General features: G+C 38.2%; 1 protein-coding gene across 1 annotated transcript in view; it reads right to left on the reverse strand.

Moving 5' to 3' along the window:
• Positions 1-23907, reverse strand: part of AFG1L (AFG1 like ATPase) — a 1902723-nt gene that overhangs the window by 1191939 nt on the left and 686877 nt on the right. The window contains exon 6 of the mRNA XM_044065354.1: positions 10046-10145. Coding sequence (XP_043921289.1) covers positions 10046-10145 — 100 coding nt within the window. The remainder of the gene's footprint in view (positions 1-10045; positions 10146-23907) is intronic.

A 23907-nucleotide genomic window follows, 5' to 3' on the forward strand; every position in this document is an offset into this window, starting at 1 on the left:
AAAAAGACAGGAATTTTATCAACTGTGTGAAACAGAATGGTGATATATAAAGAATTTACCCTATTTTAACCCATTAATGTTTAGGACACTGAAGGAAAATGAAGAACTAACTGCCCATCAAACAGTTTTTGATCTTATAATATTTGTATATAAATGTCAATATGTAAACTGCATGTTAATACTGTAAAATAGCTTTTCCTAGTATTCATTTGGGGGGTTTAAATGTGAGGAGAGGACAGTCTTATCAGTGACTACTGTGTGTATTAAAGATATTAAAGCAAAGCACTTTTTCTTAGTTGTAAAATATACAGGTTAAAGTCTGTATATCTTACAACTAAGAAAAAGTACTACAACATGATATGAAAGTCTGGACAGACGCAAGTTAGAGTTAAAATAATGTTGTGATCTTTGGCTGCTCATGGGGGGATGAGGTATAAAAGTGTACTGACAATATTATGTGCAGTATTAAGATAATGGTTTTCCCCTGTATTTATAGAGGAGAATCTCTAAATTAATGTCCTTGATTTAAACTGTAGATAAGGGCTTTTGATAATCAAACAGGCTAGAAAAAATAAGATAAAATCATGAAAGGCATGACAAATGGGAAGTTCCTTGCATTTGCAAATTTAATAGCTATTTTTTCCATTAGGAAATGCTCTCTGTGGGAGAAAAGACATACGCAGGTGCAGGCAGTTGGTGGCTGGTGTGGCATTGCGGTTAAAGTGTATACCTCACAAACACAAGCTACAGGGTTTGATCCTCACCTGGGAGGAAACTGGCTAGGATTAAAATGGCCCACAAGGGCAGCTAGCTTAATATTAACCTACGAAAGTATAACAAATCTGAACAGTGTGAATTGAGCGAAATTTATGGTGTCTTTTATGCATCTGCAAAGTTACTAGCTGTTTTTTTTTCTCATGGCTGAATGATTTTACTTGGAATTAAGTGTTTTTGGAGGCACAACCAATTAATCTTGACAGCTCTGAGCACTCTTGGCTGAAAGATATACAAGGTACATTGTAATTAAACATTTAAATGAACAGTGGCAATCAGTTCAGTAAAAAGTAAAAGTTTGAAATTATGAGAAGTGAATACATTATATAAGTAGTTGCCTCCTCAATAGCCTTACTATATTAATGCATTTAACAGAACAGTACACAATTTATTTAAAGATAGCCATTACAATTTTTCTTGGGGCTAAAAGTTCATGTTTAATGAAAGCAAGCAAGCTATTTTATACATGTGGGAGGGGAGCGGAGATGAGAAAAGAACAGAGAGCAATCAGTTTAAGTGGGAACACAGACTTTAACATGCATTTTAGCAAGGGTAACCTTAACTTTAGATTAGGCAATGACTGTGGGTGCAGCCATCAGTTGGGGAAATTGCTCCTATCTAATGGGGTAAACACTGCATTTGTTAAAATTCTACATAGTTTTGAGTGTTTGTTCTAAGTTAAAAGAGGATGGGAGTTCTAAAAAAATGTATATAGTTTTTTGCTTGTGTGCTTTCATTGAAGACAAAAAGTCTTGAAAATGTGGCATGGTTTCAAATGGAGATAAGAAACAACTCTGCATAAAGCTCAGTCTGCCAAATTCCTGACAAAACTTCATGTAAGCCAAAAGTTGGAAATTCACACAGAACTGTCATATACAATACATGGAAATGACAGATTTCTATCATAATGGCTGCTCTGTCCATATTATCAAGGGATGTAAATGGCCCTAAAGGTATAGATAAAAAGCAAACAGTACTGAATTATATTAAGAAATATAGGGTGTAAATAGCAATGTAGCAGAGGACGCATTTGGATAGAAATGAGCATGTGAACTTGACAAAGAAAAATATTCTGGATGAGCATTCATCAGAAGAGCAGGAACAAAAGAAAACAGGACCAATATTACTGATTACTAGAGGAGCTCCAATAGTGATAGAAGAGTAAAAAAGACAATAATGGTAGGTTTGTGGTAGTAATTGGCTATTGGCAGGGGAGAAGGATTACACTGACATGTACATATATTCCACCAAAAACAACTATTATGGAGCTTAAGAAAATTTGCTTTCAGCAGGGAATATTATTTATGGGTGGGGAATGAAACTTGATTTGCAGTACTGAGGATGTGTCGGGGGGACCTACAATGAAAGATATAACACAAAAGGGAGTAGATAGTTGAAGAAATATATGAGTATTTGGTACAGAAGCTGTGAATTTAGTGGTAGGATCTCCGGCAGAATTCACATATTATTCTTCAAGGTACAATAACTGGGATATATTTCACAGCAGCATGTGTATTTAATTGAAAACTTTGACATGTCCATCGGCTATTTCAGATCATGCACTGATGAAAATGAGATAAAAATGCAGGGTAATGCAGTAAAAATGAGACACTTGTACTTTTCTACTTACCTGTTAAACAGAGAGGAATTTATGGAATAGTTAGTGGAAGTGATTCAAGAGTTATTAGGGAAGATGCAAATTTCTTCAGAAGTGAGAGCTACTGAGTGGGATACAATGAAAACAGAGTTTAAACAGATCAGAAATAAGAGAACAAGATAAAAAAACGTAGTAATAGGAAATATTTAGAAGGGATGACGATGGTAAAAGTATTGCAGAATTAATTTCACAGAAGAAGAGAAGCAACTCCACAATGCTAAAGGGAAAATAAGGGAGCACTGGGATAATATGTATGACCCTAGAAAGATTGTTGTTATGCAAGTAAGTTTTGATAACTCCAGCCCACAAAAACTTTTAGAATAATGCAGAAATTAGAATGGGTTATCACCAAACTCAGCGAGCCTATGACAAAAAATAATCAGAGATTCTATACAGACATAAGATATATATATATTAAGAAGTTTTAAGAAAAACTGCACAAAGCAGAGGAATGTGCAAACTAAAATAAAGCAACACATGGAATACTTATGGAAGGCTTAATTATGCAAAGTTAGAGGACGGTGAGGCACAACAATTAATAGGTATGACAGGAAGCGATGAGATAAAAATGGTGATGTATAATCAAATCAACAAGGAAGTCTCCAGGAACAGACATTATTTCTGTGGATGTTTGGAAGCAGGGAGGGAGGAAAGTGATAATGATCTGGAAGGTCATGTTTAACAGCATTTTAGAAAAGGGGGAATGGGGGAAGTCCCTGCATTTTGTAAGAAAGCTGTGGTGGCTGTATTACCCATAGCAGGGTAAAAAATCTTTAGGCCAAGCTTTGTACAGACCCATGTCATTTTAAAACCATGATTATTCAATGGCAAATGTGCTGCCAACATTGTAGCTATGGATCAAAGTAGTTTTGAAGAGGACAGGCAAACATTTAGCAACATTTAGAAAACTACAAGCAGAATACAAGAAAGCACTGCTATTGTCGCTGGGTCTTAATGCAGAGAAAGTATTCAACAAAATCGCAAAAAATTTCTGAGTAGAGCAACAGAAGTATTTGCATACCCTGACAGAAAAATAGTGTTACTTAGTATGGCCTATGAAGGGTCAGAAGCAAGAATTAAATGGGGGTTCCTCTATAACAAGCTGTGTTTGCACAGAGGGATAAGGCAGGGACGTCCTCTTTCCCCTTTGTTATTTGCTTTATATTTAGTGCCACTGGCAAAGAAAAGGGACTCCCAAATTCAGAGATATAAATGGTATGGTAAACAAGAAATGTTAGCTGTATTTCTAGATGATATTATTCTGTACTTGAAAAAATCAGGAAAAGACCATTTTGAGCTATGGAATATTTTGAGACAGTTTCTAGTCTTTTCAGGATATAAAATTAATTAAGATAAAACAAAGGCTATGATGGGAAACTATGTATGCATCACACAAACCAGAAACCCCTGGAAAACTCATGTAAAAGCTTAAGAGGTGGAAAGATGCAAAACAGAGGCACTCATAATTCCAAGTTTTTTTTATTATAAACACGGATTAAGCACTTTCATTGGATTATAACAGAGACTTCTTCAGAATTTGTTAACACTAATAATAATAACCATTATTAGAGTTGACAACGCTACTACTCTTATGGGAAAGAACAGTATTTCTGGTATGTTTTCCTGGGCAACTACAACCCTAACTAGTTTACCTGCTTGTATATGACATTCTTAAACCTGACACACAGGTTCTTGGTTCTCCTGCCAGACAGATGCAGTTTTTATATATGCTATAAGGTCTAGATTCCACAGTGTGGATCTTTGCTACCTCATATGCATAGATCATAAAAACATACGGAACTGGAGTACAACATACAATTTTAAACAATAATCCAAGAATACAAACAACAGAATTCTGCCAGAAAAAAATGTCAGCATTAAAAATGGGTTAAACTGCTTTATTTTAATGAATGCCCACTGTTGTAAGAGTTATGCTTTCATCTGTGACACTAGTCACCCAGGTTCAGCAAGTATGTGGGTATCAAAGGGCCAGTCAGTAGTGATAGACAGAAGTGTAACCTTGATAAGATGGAGACTAGCCCAACTATCTCAATAGGAGGAATAGGGACCTGCTGTTGCTCTGCTCAAGGATGAAAGCTAAGGATTTATTTAAATAAAGGGATTCCAATTAAGGAATATATGTAGATATCCTTCAATGCATGCACAAAAAAGTGGTGCATGGGAGCTAATGTCTGAGCATCCCTGTGCACAAGGGGTAGGTTAGTAGAGCATTTAAAAATACCTAACTCCTGCATCAATTAATCAGTGGAGGATGCAACATCTCAAAAATAGACACTGTGTGTGTGTGTGTGTGTGTGTGTGTGTGTGTGTGTGTGTGTGTGTGTGTGTGTGTGTGTGTGTGTGTGTGTTGGAGGGGATTGAAAGCCAAACATTTTGTTTTAACAGTACAGCATAAACATTGACAGCATTACCTACAAGCAAATAACATATATGTAGTTACTATATCAGCATGAGCTGCAAAGGGCCTTCTGCAGTAGGTTTATGCTAGGATTAACTATTCTGCTAAAGTAAGCAAGCTACCTTTTTCTCTTATGTCAATGGTGAGGGGAGGGGCAGACATGCTTCCTGTTGGTATATGCCACATTACCATATACCAGATTACTAAAGTATACCTAGCCTATGCACTACTCACTTTGACTTCCAAATCTTTAGCACTTAAATAAAGAAGAACTTGCAAAGAATACGTGAATAATTATCTGTCCAGTGTAAATGGTACTCTAGCTAAAGCCAATGGGTTGAGGGAACCATCCACATAAAGTGGTACAGTGGAAGAGTGAAAGGCATTCACTGCAGAATGTCCTGTCAAAGATCAACTGAAATCTGAGTTGGGGGCCTTCTGCAGTGGGCAACTGTTTTGGAGAAGTTCAAGAAATGAGGGTAGAAATGCAGCATGACCAAAGGACAAGAGCTCAGAAGGCCAAATCATTTAATTATGAGGTGTTACTGGAGGTATGGCCCCTAGAATCACAGTCTAGGCAATAATGATAGCTGAAATTGTACACAACCAAACAGCTGGCTACAGCACAAATTTCTACAATGGAGATATTCTAGAATCAAATATTTAAGTTGGAAGTGGATGATCAATGTATGATCTTTTTTGTCATTGTCATCGCCATTTTTGTTCCCACAGAAGGAAAACATAGATGAAGGAGCTGATTAAAGACATTTTTCACATCACTTCGGGAAGGAGATGTGAGCTAGTCCTAAGAGGCACTTGATCCTTGTGAAAAAAACAAACAAATGTGATTCCCTTTATGTAACAAACTGAAGTTCTGAGAATTTTCAAGTACAGGCAATTGATCTACTAAAACAGCAAGACTGAACGCCACAAGAAGTTGGGCTATTCAAATGCTGTTTAAGAAACAGAACCCCCTTTAAAGGCCTACTTAACATAGCAGTGTTTGGTAGTAATCACATTTTACACTAGGTCATGATAAGCAGAAATGCCTGAGATAAAAGAAATATATTATGGAATAAATAAGATTCATATCAAACAATTACCTGAGATGCAGCAAGATCACCTGCAAAATGACTACCTGAAGTAGCTCTGGATATCTTGTCACCCCAACTGGAACCTCTTTCACTTGTTTACACACACTTGTCAAGTAAAAGTTTTCTTGGCAGCTTCAAACAACTCCAAGACTATGATGGAAAGTACAAGAGAAGCAATGGATCCAGGCTAGCAACCATGCCATTAAGCAGAGTTGGCCACTACTTCAATTTATAGGGACTTCCTTGGCTTGTGCTAGGTCAGCTTCCTTCACAGACAAGAGTCCTAAGATCTGAAACCTTACCTTTACTGGCTACCACAGGGCTATAAAGACGTCTTTAGTCTTTCTTCTCTGCATTATGTGATGATGCACTGAACCATGAGAAGTGTTGGGGCAGGGAAGAGGTGAGGAATATTCTCCGTCAAAGAACTAAGAACTTGTCCATCAATGACTCCTTCCTGCTCGGAGGAAAAATAATGGGGAGATGACATTTTCTTGAGTGGTGTGTAGGTCAATATCCACGGTAACACAACCCAAGTAATCCTACGAAGATAGAATTTATGAATTCTTAGCTCCAGAAGAGAACTGGAGCTGTAAAGCTCAGAAAATCTGACAAAACATTTACTTCTTGCAGGACTGAACTACTGTAAAGCTCTTACCTAGCGCTATGGCCCTCTGCATACATATAAAACTTAAATGTACAAGGTACAAGCACATGTTGGCTTTTTTATACATCATACAACACAGTGGCTGTCTGATCAGAGCAGTAAAAGCACTAGAGATCACCTGATCTTCTAGATAGTTCATGTGAAGCCTCTCCTTTTTGGAGGGGAGAAACATTCCCTTAACAACAGAGGACCAAAGGTAGGTTCTTTGTCCCAGCACTACAGCTCCAAGCATAAGGATATGTGGCAGGCTCTGTTTTCAGCAGGAAAGACCAGCACTAAGGAGGATAGAGACAGCCCCTCAATCCAAAGTCCAGATACAAGGCACTGACACCTCCACCAATATCTGTGAGTCAGTGATGATTCTGCAGCCACTGAAAACTCAGCATTCACTGCAATACCTGCATCTTCAGGTTTGCAAATGGTATTGCAAACATTATTACTGCTGTTAAGACTAGATGACAAAAAAGCGCCAAACCTGGACCTTCTATTACATATTCTGCCTGTACTCCCCTACAATGAGCTCCAAGGTTCTCTTGCTGGGCTGGTGTGTCTGGCGTACCCCATATAAGGCAGTTCTCTAAGACAGAATGGGAGAAATCCCCTTTAAACCTGTTTTGAACTCCTGAGCCTATCACAACAGAAGGACCCACACCAGGAAGTCCCTCAATGAGGCCACCAGATGTCAGTTGTCTAAATAATTAAACATATTGAGGGTCTTCTCTTACTAGGTCTCTGCTACTATAGTATGTAGTTTGGTAAATGCAACTGGCACAGGTGAAACCAAATGGCAACAATTTATGCCTAAAATGATGCCCATCCAGCAAAGCCTAGATCAACTTAAAAAGCACCTATCATTCAAGTTTCACCATCCACTTGCCCAGTGGCAGCACAGGTGTAATATCCTGTAGAGTTACCCCTTGAAAACTGACATACAGATGGTGTTCAGTGAAGTCAATGAGGTGCAGAAAGCGGTGGAAGCTTCAAATCCCTTTTGAACCAAAAAAAGATAGAGTCAAACCTCCAGCCTCAGTCAAAAGAAGGGTTAGTCTTCTACGGTTTCTTTGTAAAAGAGTCTAGTACTGTCACAAGAGTTCGATAGGAATGTTATGGTCACTGAGTGAAGCTCTTTTGGCTGAGCAGCTTGAACTGGGAGTCCACTTGTCCATGGTGCTTGTTTTCCAAAGCTAGGATGTTGCCTTCTAAGACCTGGCTCTCAAGACAGCTTTGGACAATAATCAGGACTGTAACTGCTTAGCAGGCAGAGTTGCCTTACCTTGGATAGTGACTTGGGACAGCAGGGGAAGAAGTAGCTTTCAAATGTCTATGGACCATCCTCATTCTGCAAGGGGTGTCTTCTTTTTCTTGTAAATTTGGGATGAACTAAAAGACAAAGTGGGATGGAAGGCATACATTATACTCTCCACTGCAAACAATGCCTTTTTCATTTTCTGGAGGTTCTTGTTCAGATCCTAAGAAGCTTGCCAAACAGGTCTTTTTCCAGAATGGTGCTATCAGAAACAATCTGCTTGACTTCATCCCTGAAGGATAGGCTCACCCATGTCATCCTTTCCAGAAACATATCTCAGCCTGCTGTCTTAAACATGTCAGTAGTACAATCAAAAGAACAGAAGGTCAGAAGAAAGCCTACTTCAGAACTAGTGGTAAGGGCCTTTAATCAGCTCTTTTTGGCCACAAAATCAAGTATCGTTGACAGTTTTTCCACTGTCTATTCCATCTGGAGGACTGGAACTGAGGCAAGTGAGATAGACAGTCAATGTATCGGAGCTATAATCTTGGCTACCATGCCCAAATCCTTGGACTCCTTATCTGAAAGAAAGTCATCAAGCTACAGTAGTTTCTGGGAACTATGCCAGGGTGAGGAGATCACACAGAGGTCTGCCTAGAATGCTTACTCAGGGTTTCTTTCACCACTGTGAGCTTCTGGAGAATATCCACCTTCTGGGAAGCAGAAGGAACAGAATCTGAATGCTTCCATACTGCAAAAAAAAGTATTCTTAGGGACATACTCCATGGCTGGGACTATCCAGAACTCTTCTTACTTTCTCCAGATCCACATTAAAACAGTTAAGGGGACAATATACCATGTACACAAAAGACTTCATAAGCATGAGAGTTTCCCCAAAGAAGAAATCATGTGCAGAGGAAGGTACAGTGAATGTAAGTTTCACTAACTTTACCTCATTAAATTGTAAGAATCCTCCAAGTCTCACTCCTATGTCATGAAGGGAAAGACTTCTATAAACCTTAGCTCAGGGATGGCTGGTCCCATGCTTGGGTGATGTGTGGAGTCAAGCATGTGACAGGGAAGACTTGGAGATCAGGTGGCTGGACTCCAGTAACAAAGTAACACCAGTAGAGCATCTTGCAAATGGTAAAACAGGTTAGCAAAGGGTCCAAGGCCGGAATCAAGCCATGCTCCTTAAATGTGTGCTTGCCCAAACCCACAAGGTCAAATAAGTTGGTAAACAGCAGCTGCCAATTCACTGGGTCTGTTTTTAAGGTACTACTGGTGCAGAAGGAGTAAATAAATCTACTTCATTCTAAGCTTATGAGCTTTGATGGACTTTAGGTAGGCCTTGGTCCTCTGTCCCAAGTGCCATCAATGATCACAATTGGGGACTCCAGGAACTATTGCTCAGATGTAGGCCAGCTTGAGGTAACATTTTGGCAAATCAAAGAAGAGAAATGAAAGTGTAAATACAATGGATGCAGCCTCAAGTGTGGTTGATGTGGTGGGCTGGGGGTGCATCTGATAAGCTTCTAATAATAACCTAACAAAAGTCTCCCTTCTCTTGGTGAGGAGAAGCTGACAAAGTGAAACCTATGAGACTACCTCAGGGGCTGACTTACTGTAAAAAGGGTCTTCTGATGCGTACCCTTCTGCTTCTCAATCCTGTCTTAATACTCCATCACCACTCTGGGATAACAGGGCAGCTCTCCTGTTGATCCATGTGTGGGGGTCCCTCAACACCATCCTGACTGAAATTAATTGGACCTGTGACCAGCATGAAATACACTATGCCCTTCATAACAATAAAAACAGTGCCACTGATGATTATAGTTTACAATCTCATGTCTGGAGAATTATGTGGAATATCTGAATTTCTCAGCTACTGCATGTTGAAGCTTTACCAAGCTGAAAAAAAGGGATTAACAGCTGAACTCTATAAAAGGCAGAAAAGTGCCAAAGTTAGACATACTCTCCTATCAAAGAATGATCATTTGGAGAATATAAGCATGCCCTTGCAGGAAAGCAAATATAAAAAAAGAACAGCAGCCAATCTGACAGCAGAAAAGAAAATCCTAGGATATGCCTAATGCAGAAGGCTCCCAAGTCAGACATCTGTATTTCTTCTGGCATTTGTTAGAGCAATGCAAGATGGCAACACAGGATGGACATATTTTTATCTCACCTTCAGGTGGCCTGTTTGAAGTTGCTACAACAACAACACCATTTTTGAAGAGGTTTTCAAAAAGTTGTTTCAGAATCATAGCATCCGCAATGTCAGTGACCTGTAAAGTAATGCAAAAAATCAAAGTTCTCACCTTTTGGCATACAACATAACAAACAAGTGATATTCAGAGGACAAAGTAAGAGAAACATTTAAGTAGTCCTGTGGAGAAGACTGTTCATGTTAGGAAAAATGTCCTGTGATATTTAAGTAAGCCACAATACAGGTAGGATGAGTGGTATCTGAGAACATCAAACTACCCTAAAGCATGATCAAACACAATGCTGTTTAGTCCCTCAATAGTACTGTACTCCCCAGTACAACCACCCTCAATGGAATTACTAAACAACAACAAATTAGCCTCGAATTACGGTCATTATGGCCAGCTGACAATGATAGTTTTACATTTTAAAGCTTTAGGACATCAGTTATCATAAGTGAATGAAAAACAGTAGTCCGTTTTAATTCATTCCCTCCAGTACTGCTCTTTTGAATGTGTACCTTTAACTCCAAGTAGGTGTGGCTGGCTTGACCCTTTAAAAAATTAATTTATCGCCTTACAGTTCAAATAAACACTCATTGACAGAGGTCCGATATCAATGCAATTTTGTTTGCCATCACGTATGCTTCAAGACAAAATATTCTCATACCTTGGTATGTACCATGGTTTTTGAATTATTAATGCAAATATGAACAGGTAATATTTGATGCCTAGAAGCACAGTACGAGGTACCTGCAGAAACACCTGGAGGCGCTCTTGGCTGTAACGAGTTAAGTAGTTTCGCATAGTTTTGTCCTTTCTGGTTTTGTGGTTATCTCCATCGATGACATGTTTATACAGCAATACTATTTTAAATACATTTCCTGTCTTGTGTTGAATTTGAAAGCTATTCCTATCTTATATGCAATCGTACGAGTATATGAAATATTTATATAGTATTTTAAAATTTGCTTTATAATGGGTATTTGAATTTAACAAGTCTCATTTTAACTATTTCATATCCTGTCTTACTTGTGAATTTGTAGAGTTGCTGATAGGATTTCATTTCTGTGTGTGCGTGTGAGATTTAGAAAGGGGGTTGTTATAAACAAGCTGCCTGGCAAGATACTATTCAGAACCACAAGTTTATTTAAATTCTAAAATTTGTAGACAAGAACAGTTTTGCATAAAGAATGGAAAGTTTCTATTATTTGTTTCTTTATAAAACAATGATGAAATGATGGTATATACTTATTTAACTACTTTCCTAATGACAACTGTCAAGGAAGTTGTCCCCAAACTACTGTTTCTTGCCTATTTTTTTAATTCCAGCATATAAAAGGCTAGGCTACATCTCTAAAATGGTATAAAATGTTTCTCATGAAATTTCGGGAAATGATACTTGGACAGCTACCTATGAAATTTCATTAGTTTCTACTCCTAGCTTTGTGGGCAAAGACACAGCTGTATTTCAAATTTTAAAGAAAAAAAAACAGTCAATGATTTTAAGACATATCATTTAAATAGAATGGAAATACCATTTTATACAGTAATGCATCTTATTTTCAGGCCTAAAGTTACAACAATGCTAACTATATATATTTTTCATAACTTTTACATTTGTTCCTTTGAAGACAGATATGTACACTTTTAAGTGCTCACTTTGCAAATATTACAGTTTGTCAATTTTTAATTAAGCAATAACCCACACCTGGGTGTGGGTAATGCTGGATTTACCCAAGGTTGGTGTGGTTTGGTCACAAGGGCGACGCCCGAGTGGCCAAACAAAGACAACTGTGGGTAACTCCAGCATTACCCACACCTAGAAGTGGGTTATTGCTATTATACAATGACATTATTTAAGAAAAATAATACTTACTTTTCTTAAATAATGGCACTGTATAATGCCTCCTTGCTGCCCTTCCACAGCTGTCCAGTATTCTGCTGCAGTTCTGATGTACTGCACATGCATATGGTTACGCAGTACATCAGAGCTGTGTGTGGAAGCAACAGAGAAAGGAAGATCTCTGTTGCTTTTTAAAAGGTGTCTCACTATGTTAAAAGAGTTTAACATAGTGAGATATCTCAAAAAAAGCAACGGAGATCTTCCTTTCTCCGTTGCTTTTTTTACAGCTGTCTCTCTATGTTAAACGAGTTTAACATAGCGAGACAGCTTTAAAAAAAGCATCGAAGAAAGGAAGATCTCTGTTGCTTTTTTTTTTTAAGATATCTCGCTATGTTAAACTCGTTTAAAATAGTGAGATAACAGCAACAGAGCTCTTCCATTCTCCATTGCTGTCCTACAAAAAAAAAAAAGACTTATGCTAATGGAAAAAGTCCGAGCGCCCGGACCTTTTTCCATTAGTATAAGTCTGATTTACAACATGCACGCTGACCAATCAGCGTGCATGTTTTGGAATATTAATGGGGGGAAGGGTCGTTGTATAATTGCCATTATTACATTTATTTCAGTCCCCTATTATAAGATTGAAGACGCATCTCTTTCGAATACGTCTTGGTCGAACTCAAAAGCCTGAAACGGCAAAATATCAAAGCGGCTTTTAAGCGAATTATTTCCCTGGGAAAAAAATTGCTTGGTCGCTTCATTACTTTGTAGTTTTCGGCACTGTAGTGCGGTCTCGGAGTTGGTATATTTAAGTAGGGATGTGTGGGGTACAGCCCCCCCCCACATCGGAGGGTGAAGGGGGTGAAGCCCCCCACTTAATGTAATGTTTAAAGTAGGTTTGTTTGTTTTTTGTTGTTGGTGTTGGAACAGCGATTTTTTTCCCTAGGAAAAAAATCGCTGTTCTGACAGTTCGAAATTGTAAGCTTTCGCTTACATAGGGGCGATTAATCACTGTTCGCTTTTTTAAGTGCTCAGTGATCTAATATAGACCCATTTATTTCACCTTGTCTACAAATATTGATTCCCCTATTTATTTATTTGACATTTGGTGACCGGAAAAGTCCGACTGGGTGAGAAACTCATTTTCAGCAGAAACCTGGGAAGAAAAGCTGTACAGATACAGTCTTACATTCAATTTGCAGACATTGTACAATTTAAATAATATAAAGTGTGACATTTTTCAGAGCTTCATCAGTAGTTCAGTCTAAATTTTAGGTTGGTGTAATGAACTACTAGAAGAACAGATAATAGTCATACTTAAACATGATGTACAGAACTTATTTTGTAAATTAATGTAGTAAAAATAATGGTGAAAAAAGTATAAGGTGGCAGGACTGAGGGACATAGAATACAAGGAAACAGGAAATATGTTAGTTAAGCATAGTAGTATATGTGACAATAACATAAGGGTTGGGAAAAGGCGGTTAGTGTGATAGTTAATCTGTAAGGTATGGGACTGCAATATTGGGAGAGACGATGTTGAGAGAAGCAGAATATAAACAGTATACAAGTTCTACCAAAAAGGGTCGGGGAAAAAAAGTAGAGTGAGGAACAGAAGAGAGAAAGGCGGGAGAAGAGCAGAAATTAGATAGGATAGGGTCACAGAGCTGAGAAGAGGGGAGAAGTGAAGAAAAAAGGGGGGACACAGAAAAAAAGACAGTTGAGACATGGGGAATTAAGTGTAGTTGTGTTTAGTTAAGGAGCAAGTGAGAAGGTAATTTTTTAGTGTAGACCTGAAGGTCTTAAAGGTATCTAAGGCACTTATATTTGAAGGCATGGTATTCCATAGTTTTGCAATACTACAGGAGTAGAGGATGTACCCGGCTCTTTTGTTGGGTTTGTATACAGTTAGACGGTGTTTGTAGAGTGGAGAGATCTGGATGGAATGTAGGTCTGTAAGATAGATTTTAAGGTGGACAGCTATCTGGCTGGCAAACTGCTTTGTGTGCAAGAGATAGTTTTATAAAATGAAGGTGATGGGACAATTCTAGCCAATTTAATTCATTACATAACCGTGGTATGAGCGTTAAGATGTACCAGTGGCAAATTTAGCTATTTTGTGATAGCGTGATTGAAGCTTATTCTTTAGGGTTATTATGAAGGTTGGTGAAAATGGGGCCCCATACAGGAAGGAGGGGAGCAAGAAGGTATTAGCAAGCAGTTTTTGGTAGGCTTGTCCATGAAATGTTTGTGTCTGTGAAGTTTTCCTAGTTGAAATTTTTTTTTTAATGGCATTAAGTATATGTTGTTCAAAAGTGAATGTCATCTATGGTGATGCCCAATAACTTTGCCTGAATTACAATTTCAGTTTCTGTATTATTTTGTGAGTATAATTTGAAATCATGTATAAGTGATTTTGGTGATAACAATAAAAGCTTAGTTTTACTGTGCTTAAGTAGCAATTGTGCTTCATTAAGCCAGGTTTCAATACAAGTGAAGGTGTTTTGTGTTATGTTTAAGAGATGTTGGAGATTGTTGCAGGAGGAGACAATGGTGGAGTCATCAGCATACTGAATGAGTGTACTATGAAGGGAGGCAGTGTAAAGGTTATTAATGAAAATATTGAACAGTAAGGGTCCAAGAATGGATCCATGTGAGACACCTGTTTTATTAACCTGGTATTGTGACAGACTAGTTTGCCACCTAACGTATTGTTGTCTACTGGTTAGGTAATTAGCAAACCATTTTTGAGAAAACTAAGAGCATCCTAATGTAGATAGTTGTTGTAAGGGTTTATGATGTGATACTACATCAAAGGCCTTTGACAGATCCAATAAGATTACAGAACTTAATTGGTCAGAGTCCGTGGCTTAGCTCACAATATCTGTGAAGGATAATAATGCAGTGGTTATGCTATGCGCAGGTCAAAAACCATGCTGAGTGGGTGCAAAGAGACTGTTATGAGAAAGATGCTTCAGTAGTTGTATGTATATACATTTCTCCAGCAATATGGATAAAAGAGAGAGGATAGAGATGGGTCGATAATTTGTTAATTGATTGTTTTTTTCTGCCTTTGTGTAAGGGGATTATGCTAGATTTCTTCCAGAGGTTAGGAACTTCAAACTCTAGGATGGATCCATTTATCAGGATACTAACAGGGGTAGGCTATTGATTCTGCAGCGAGTATTAGATATTCTAATGGAAGGTTATCAGTGAAGACGGATCAAGGTTTTAGTTTTAGAAAAGCTTACGTATAAGTGAAACAGGAACAGGTTGTAGTGAAAATAGGAGCTGGAGTGCTAGATGTACAAGTACCGTGGTAAGGGGAGACCAAAGTGGTGTTGTAGTTATTAGTTGATTCGGGAAATGGACGAATAAGATTTTCTGCAGGGCTGGAGTTTGTGTTAGGTGTAGAATTATTTACAAGTTTAAGTATGCTATCAATGAAGTGGGAATTGAACATATCAGCTATTAGAGATGGATCTTTATCGGGGCTGGTGAGGGGTTTTGTGTGGACCCATGTGTAAGGAGTGCTCAGACAGTTTTCCAGGATTTTTTGGGGTTACTGAACTGGCTGGATATTTGTTTTTCTTGTCAGTAATGACTAGCTTTTTATTACATAACTGCTAACATATAAGCAGACTGCTGCCATTTTGTTCTTATGCCATTTTTTCAGACTCATGCTTTGGTTTCAGTATTTGTTTTGTAGCTTTAGTTAGCCAAGCTGCATAGTTTGATTTTGTCCTTTTAGTTCGGAGTGGTGCTAAGCTGTTGAGGGTGTCTAAAAAGAGTTCTTTGAAGTGGTTACAGGCATCATCTTGTGGTAGTGTTTGTAATGTGGACCGGTTTATAGTTTTTAAGATGTTATAAATAGTTGTTGATTGAAATTGGTTAAATTTCAGGATGTGATGAATGAAATTGGTTAAATTTCTGGATGCTTTGCAGGTATGGGGTTTAGGCCCTTGAGGGGAGGCCCTGTGGATATATGCAATTAGGTGGTCACTTAAGGTATTTGGGAGTGTGCTGAAATTGGAATATTTATGGGGATATGATACCAGGATCCAGTCTAATGTTGCATCTAGTTGATTATTATTTTGCATTCAGGTGGGAGTAGTGATAAGTTGTGCGAAACCATGTAGGTTGATGCTATTCGATGGAGAGTCAATGATCAAATTTTGCCAGTTGATATTTATATCACCCATAATAATAGTTTCATTGGTAATGTTATCAGTAGTCCAAGACAGAAAGTCTTCTAGTATAGGAATATTTTGGCCAGGGGGAATATACACTTCTGCAATTCATATTTACTTGATATTATTTACTTGTAATGATGCCATGACAAATTCTGCATTACTAAAGGATGGAACAGGTTTGGAGAGGGGTGATACTGAGAAGGTATTTTGACAAATTAATGCTGCTCTGCCTGCTTTTTTATGGGTTCTGTCTTTTCTTAGTATATTATATCCTGAAGGGACTATTTCTGTATACTGAATATGGGGTTTTAACCAAGTTTAAGTAACTGCTACTATATCTGGGGAGTAATGTGCATGCATGAATGAAATTCAGTAATTTTGTTACAGATACTACATACATTTAATGTTACAAGTAGCAAGTTTTAAGAGAGGGGTGATTGAGGAGTGGTGGACAATTGTGTAGGTCCAGGTTTGGGATAAACATCTTCCCACTGGGAAAGTTTGAGGAGTTGATGCGATAAATCAAAGATGGGTAGATTTAGCAGTGTGCTTAGGGACTGTGTAGAATTTTAGTTTGGGTTTAGTAGTGAAGGAAAGGAATTGGAGTTTGGTAAGGTGAACATGGCTATACTCAATTAGGCTGTCAGATATATTCGAGAAGCTGTGTGCCAAAAAATGAGTAAGGTGGATGTTTTTACAGGTGCTGCTGTTACAGTACATTTGAGGGAAGTGGCTTGAATTAACAGCCTTAGTGAAAAGATTAGGGGTATTATGAAGATAATAGAATGTAAGGGTTGTAGCATACTGTGTAGTGATAGGGAAAAGAAATTAGACATGGAGGGAGAGACAACAAACTGCTCATAGACTTTCTTGAATTTTTTTTGGAATGGATACTCAAATAATCAGCTTTGAAGAGCAAACTGAATGAACCTCACATCATTTAAGGTATACAAGATGACATAATTTTGAATGCGTGCAAGTCTGTCTCTACCTGCAAAATTACATGTTTAAAATTAAAACAAGTACCACTTTGAATCAGAAAAAATACTATTCCTTTTAATTCTGTTGTCATAAGAACATGCTAACAATATGAGTTTGATGTCTACTGACTTTGTCAGCCACAACTTCCTTTTAAATGTTTAAATGCTTGTTGCAAACTGAATGGCTAAAACCAGAGCAAAGAAATCATTATGTAGGCCCATAAAGAAATATTTTTCTCTGGCTCGAAGGTTTGTTCCTATTTTGTTACTATGGGAAAAGATCAGTTAAGTATTTTAAATTCTATTTTTTACAACCCCAGTGGCGCACTCATATAGTGATCAACTCTGTGTATAAGGGCTAAGGGGACAAGGCCTGGGGTAAATTAGTGGTGTCTTATCCATTTGTCTAACTCAGATTTGAAGACAATGAGAGGCGTACTTTGCTTTGCAGAAAACTGGAGTTTATTCCAGAGTTGGACTATTTATACTTCAATATAGATTTAGATATCTCAGCCTTGTATTTATTGTTAGGAGCAGTTTTGTGGATATGTGGTAGATCAAGAAGGAATGGACCATTTGCAGCTTTCAGTCCAAGCATAAATCATGCAGTAGGAGTCTGCAGGAGACACAGGAGAGAGATGGAGCTTTTAGGTACTCTGGCTAACTTAGCAAACTTGTACCTGATTTCTTTTAATGAGGAACTGTTAGGTTTTTCAAAAATGGGTTAGGTGTTTGGGCAGGTACTATACATACCAAAGGATGCATTGTATTCTATCCTAGCAAAGCCCTGGTAAAAGATGAGTAAAACAGAATGTTGACCTCTGACCTACAGAACATGCCCTTAGTAACCAGTCTGGTAAAGCAGAAGGCTCTCGTAATGTCCCGGCATTTGTGGCAGTCAAAGGAAACTTATTTATCTACAAAGATGCCTATATGTTTAGTACAACTTCCTATTTCATGAGTAGGTGTTTTTTGTGGTACATGAGTGAAAGTTCCTCTTTCCCAAACTATATGATGCCACATTAACCTTTAGACTGTGATTCTAACATCATAAGTGTGTCTGAGTTAGGACCTTTTGGATGCTCCAAGTGTCCTGTAGCTGGTTTGGTCAGTCAGAGGTCATTATAGCCATATTTGATATCAGAGGAGCAGACACCGAAAGTAACCCCAATTTAGAGCCCTAAAGTACAGTACTGGTGCTAAGTCTCTTGGAGGATATTGTACCACTAACTCTAACAGAATGGCATCAAACAGAAAGTCAGTTGGTAATCCACTGTGTTACACAGGGATTTATAATGAGTTTGACAATTTTGTTGACGATGCCAGAGTAGGGTATAGTGTCAAAACCCTTTGTGCATGGAGTTACCCTAATTCAAACAAGTCAACTACCTTTAATAAGAACGCTCTCCCTTTTACAAAGTGAAATTTGTTAGGGCCTAGCGAGTGCAGGTTTCCTACTTCCCGGTATATGAGGACCATGATGAAATTCCATCATCTTGCAAATAGTGCATCAAAAGATGCCAGAGTCCGTAGTGAGGTCTCAGCTGTACACGAGAACTACTACAGTTGTTGTTCATGCTTCTGGTACGTATCCAGCAAAGATGCTGTGGTTGAATATTTTAAGGAGGAGGTGTGATGAAGGGTGTGTCATACTGACCATGAAAGAGCTCAGTATGTTATATCTGCAGTTATACAACCAGTGTTTTTGGTCTTGGAGTCTGCTTTTACTATCTGATTAAAGGTAACTACTAGGGCTTTGGAATGGATACTTTGTAATAGGAAAACTGGAGCTGACAGAAAGGAGAAGAAAGCTAAATGTATTTGCAAGGACATTACCTATATTCTCAAGGTCTGACTGGGTGATGCACTAAAGATAAGCTCAGTGCAATGTTGGGTATTGTTTTGGAGGTTCTTTATATTTACTGAATAATGTAGTGTGGTTATGTTTTGTTGCTATAGCAGGCTTTAGTTCAAAATGAGCTCTGCAGGATTAGATCTTGTTCCAGAATTCATTGTTAACCCTTCTGAAGCTGATTATAACACACTGTTTTTGGTCTGTTCTTTAATACTTTGAGAGATTTTACTTTCATTGCAAAGTTTGTTTACAGTTGAGTTTCATCAGAGGGGTTTGTTTCTAAACCTGGCATTGTATTTGTAGTGAACAGGAGCATAGACTGTTACTCAGGAGTTGAGATGTGAATATAATCTTCAGACATACGTGGCAGTATTTGCTACAGGTTCACTGAAGGGTGGGGAAATGCTGAACCATCAAAATTCATGATCAAGCATGAGGAATTTGGCTTTGGAAAAGTCTCTAAAGACAGCTGAGTTGATTACTGATCATCTCCTCTCTGTCACCTCCAGTCTTCCTGTGTACAGTACATAAAACAGTGCAATGATCTGTTTTGACCAGTGAAGGTATGACAAAGGGCAACAGAAAGGCGGCTGTGTTTGTCACGACAATATCAGGTATGATTGTTGACCCTAGATGGGAGAGAGTACTGCTTGAGCAAAGGAGTTTGCAATGATAAACTCAAGGAAATGCTGAGCACATTTACACTTGCAGCAGTATAGTTGTACTAATTTCTGAGGTGCAGTCCAAGTCCCCTAATAAGTTGGTGTACTGGTCAATGAACAGGGATTTTAGTTTAAGATATGTTGTGTGATTTGTGGCTGTCATGAATAGGGCTATATAGCTGTCCAGGATGTGATATGAGGCCTTGTTTACGAACATTACTATATGTTTACTAACATTAGGATATGAAGGCGTTCAAGTATTGTCCTGCTCAATTAGTCTAGCTATGATGGTGCATCAGATAAAGACAGGCTTAACACCACCAGCATTAGTGCTAACTACATTTGCAAGCCAAAACGAGTGGTAAGCATAAAAGTCAGGTAAGGAGGGAGTGCTATCCCTGTTCTGGATTCATGTTTCAGCAACACAAACATCTATGATTAACACAGTTAGGAACACTTTCAGGGTGGGTATTTTTATTTAGACTCCTAGCACTGAGCAGCACTACACTGATACTAATCACATTTTAATTTGTATTTACTAGGTTAGTAGAATGACATTGTCTAAAAAGGCAATGAGGGAGTAAAGAAAGCCTTAGCCAGTATGCAAAAGACTGATAAGATAGGTATATGAAATTTTAAAACTGTATGAATTTCTACATGTGTAAAGCGACACTCTTCTGTCACCAAGAATATCACCTAAACTCCACTTTTTGATTATTACTAATTTTATGCTAGTGTAAGCCTGACAGGGCATGCCTTCATAATGGGGGGGGGGGGAGGGCTTCAACCTCCTTTCCATCTAAAAGATCAATCAGTACATCTTACTAAACTTGATTGTAAAACAGTGGCACAAGGCTGATGCAATTATTCTAGCTGTAGTTGTCCGCTTCATAAGTACAACTACACCCAAAACATGCATTTCAGTTTTTATACCATATTAGCACTGTTTTGTTCAGTATTAGCAGCACATCATTGCATTGTGACACCTCTCCCTATATTTAATTCAAAATAAAATATTAGTTATTGCTTTTTATTTCACAGAAGAAGGCACATGTCTCACTGTAATGTTAGCCTTAGAAACAGGCAACTCTTTTTAAGCACAGGCTTAGAATCACTTTGCAGTATCATTTTATTATGACTAAGAAAAGCTCTTTTAAACATGTCTATTGCTAAAATGTTTAACTCTTTTGCTCTGCTGTCACTGTTATGTTCAAGTCACGGCTTTAAAAGTCATGCATCTGTTCACTTAATGGGATAAAACAGCCTACCGGAAACAGGTCTATATCACATCAGCAAACACTAAAAATAGCGAATGCTGATATATTGAACTTCAAATCTGAAAGCTGAAAACAGCGAAGGAACGGATCAGCAAATTTTTTCCCAGGAAAAAATTCACTGACCCCCCCCCCCCCCCTAAAAAAAAAGTATACAGTCAAAATTAAGTGGGGGGGGGGTTGTGCCCCCCAACTTAAATATACCAACTCCGAGATCACATCACAGTGGAGAAAACAGCAAAGCCTGAAGAATGGCCCAGCGAATTCATGTAATGAAAAAAGTTACAAAAATGAGAACTTGTATAGCTGTACACACTGTATATTGTGAAAACCTTCTGTGTTAACTGTAGCACTTCTCAAATGTTGTGGGACTCTCTTCAAGTCAAATACAGTAGCAGAGTTCAGGGAAGGCTGGTTGTGTAACAGACAATCACAACAGAGTAACAGCATCTACAAACACAAATTAAGGCAGACTATAATAGAACACAGGGCAATGAAAATTAGCAATACGGTGTAACCAATAGTAATTGAAACCAAAAAAAGCAGTAGTAGCCTCTTTTTTCACCAGAGGGCATGTTAATTTTAGATGTAAAATTATCAAAGCACAAGCCATGGCTTTTAAATCACCATTTTGTTACTTTTCTGATGTTGGTGGACTGCTTTTCAGGTCAAACCCAATAGCAGATTTCAAGGCAGGCAGATTATGTCAGTGCCCAGCACAATAAACTGGTAGTGTATGTAAACAAAACAAGTTTAAAGCAACCCAAAAGAGTGAAGAGCGGAATATAATATATTTGAGATATGTACTGCATACCCCACGTATACCCAACCCAGTGGAAAATGAATACAAAGGAGTATAATGCAATATGCCAGACTGTCACTTTGAAATGCCTGCAAAAAAACTACTTTTGGTACCTATGCACAAAAGTTATATGTCAATCACCCTTTGACAATTTTTAGAAAAACTTTCAGAAAATTATATTTAGACGTTCGGGTACAAAATTAATCTAACACTGGCTGCTTCGGCCAGCCCTGTGTCATAGAAAAATGAAGCCTCGACTATGACCCAGGAGCCCTGGTTTCAATTAGCAGCCCAGATATTAGAGAACTAGAATAAGGGAGAAAGAGGAGTGAGAAGCAGGAATACATTCAAGGTGAAGACTCGTGCCTCCTGAAGACTGGGGACCAATGCAGGCACTTGTTTTCAGGGGGTAGTGGTAGAATAAGAGACATACCATTGCAGACACTCACTGCACTCTACCCAAAGGCATGCAGAAATGTGTAACATTACTGCTAAAGTGAAAAAAAAAAAGATTCCCACAAATGATGGCAGTATTACTGCATCTTGACCTAAGCTGAAGGAATGGGTTGGCCACAGAATGTTCAAATCAAGAGGAAAAAAACACCAACGGTGTACATGGTAAGGAGGTTTGATGGTTAAAGGGGATCATAACCAAAAAAGTAAAACAAAAAAACACTGTGTGGCTCTATAGTGGAGAATGATAAAGTCATAACTGCAACCAAGACAATCTGGGAACTAGATGAGTCAGGCAGGGAAAAAATACAGCCAATGGCCCAGACTCAGATATTAAACCTTATGGGAGGTATGACTCTCAGTCTGCTCTATAATTATACCCACAGAGGGTTAAGTGTTGCAGGGAAAGTAGCAAGAAAGGATGGAATATACATACTTGCCAAGTAGCTGGCACACTACAGATGGTGCCTGCATGTTCACTGAACACACATGTGCAGGGGGTCCTGCAGTACAAGCAACCTTGCACGCGAGGTTGCCATGGGAATAAGTAGGAAATAAAAAAAAAAAACTTATGGTTATGATGGTTCCAAGAAAAGAAAATCTAAAGTTCAACAAACAAGGTGGAGAACAGAGACTAAGAGTACAATGTACCTATGGCTACCGTTTCATCCCAATGGATTTAAATGTACCCAAGCTCTGAAGCTGCCAGAAGTATATTGTCTTTATCATTAAAGGGAGCTGTGACAATGACATTTTCCTGGAGAAATACACAACATATTTACTTCTGATATAATGACAATTCAGGGTTAATACATTCTGGATATGCACTGCACTCCCATCCTGAAAGGATGTCATACACCAGTCAGAATGGACACACACATAATGCAACATGACTAATTGTTAATGTAAAAAAACTATAAAGCCTTGAATTTAGCAATTACACAAAAAAAGCTTGGGTAACTGAAATATGTACCTCACTTGGTATAAAATGCAACTAAAAACTGTAATTCTACCCTTAAGTACTTAAATGTAGCTAAGTACAGGTGGTGATATAAGCATACTACCATGGACTTTACAAGATGTTTTGACAGCAGCATCTTTGCAGTGACAAAAAAATATTTTCTGGAGAAATATATTTACTTCTAAGGTAACAACAACCCAGTACAGATACAGTCTGTGAATGTACTGCATTCCTTAAGGACAACCAGTATAGATACAGTCTGTGAATGTACTGCATTCCTTAAGGACAACCCAGGACAGATACATTTTATTTATTTTACATTTGTTGACCGGGATAGTCCGAATGGATACATGTCCATTTTCAGTGGAGGCCTGGGGAGAAAAGCTCCAAGGTAGAACATACAGTAAAAATCACAAAATGATTACAAGTTAAACACAGTTTACAGGCTCCAGTTGAGCAAGTAGGTAATATAATCATACATTTTTAAAACAGTGTTGACAAATTGACTAGGCAGTGTAACATGATTACAGACTCTAGAAGAGGATCTAGTCGGATTCTGAACACGTACATAGCCAGTGAGTTTTAAAGTATAGCTTGAGGCTTTTTTTGAAATGAGTAAGAGAGGGTTCAAGAGTAAGATCAGCAGGAAGAGAGTTCCAAGTTTTGCCGACCGAGTTAGCAAACAGAGTCCCCGGCAGAGTTGTTGATTTTGGATGTTTGAACTAGTAATTTAATAGAAGAGCGAAGTGACCTCAGGTTGCTATAAGGGTTGATGATATTTTTAAGTGCAGGCATATTATCAGGGTGATTGAGAACT

The sequence above is a fragment of the Protopterus annectens genome, chromosome 1.part0 (assembly GCF_019279795.1).
Source record: "Protopterus annectens isolate FY-2018-M chromosome 1.part0, PAN1.0, whole genome shotgun sequence".
NCBI lineage: Eukaryota > Metazoa > Chordata > Ceratodontiformes > Protopteridae > Protopterus > Protopterus annectens.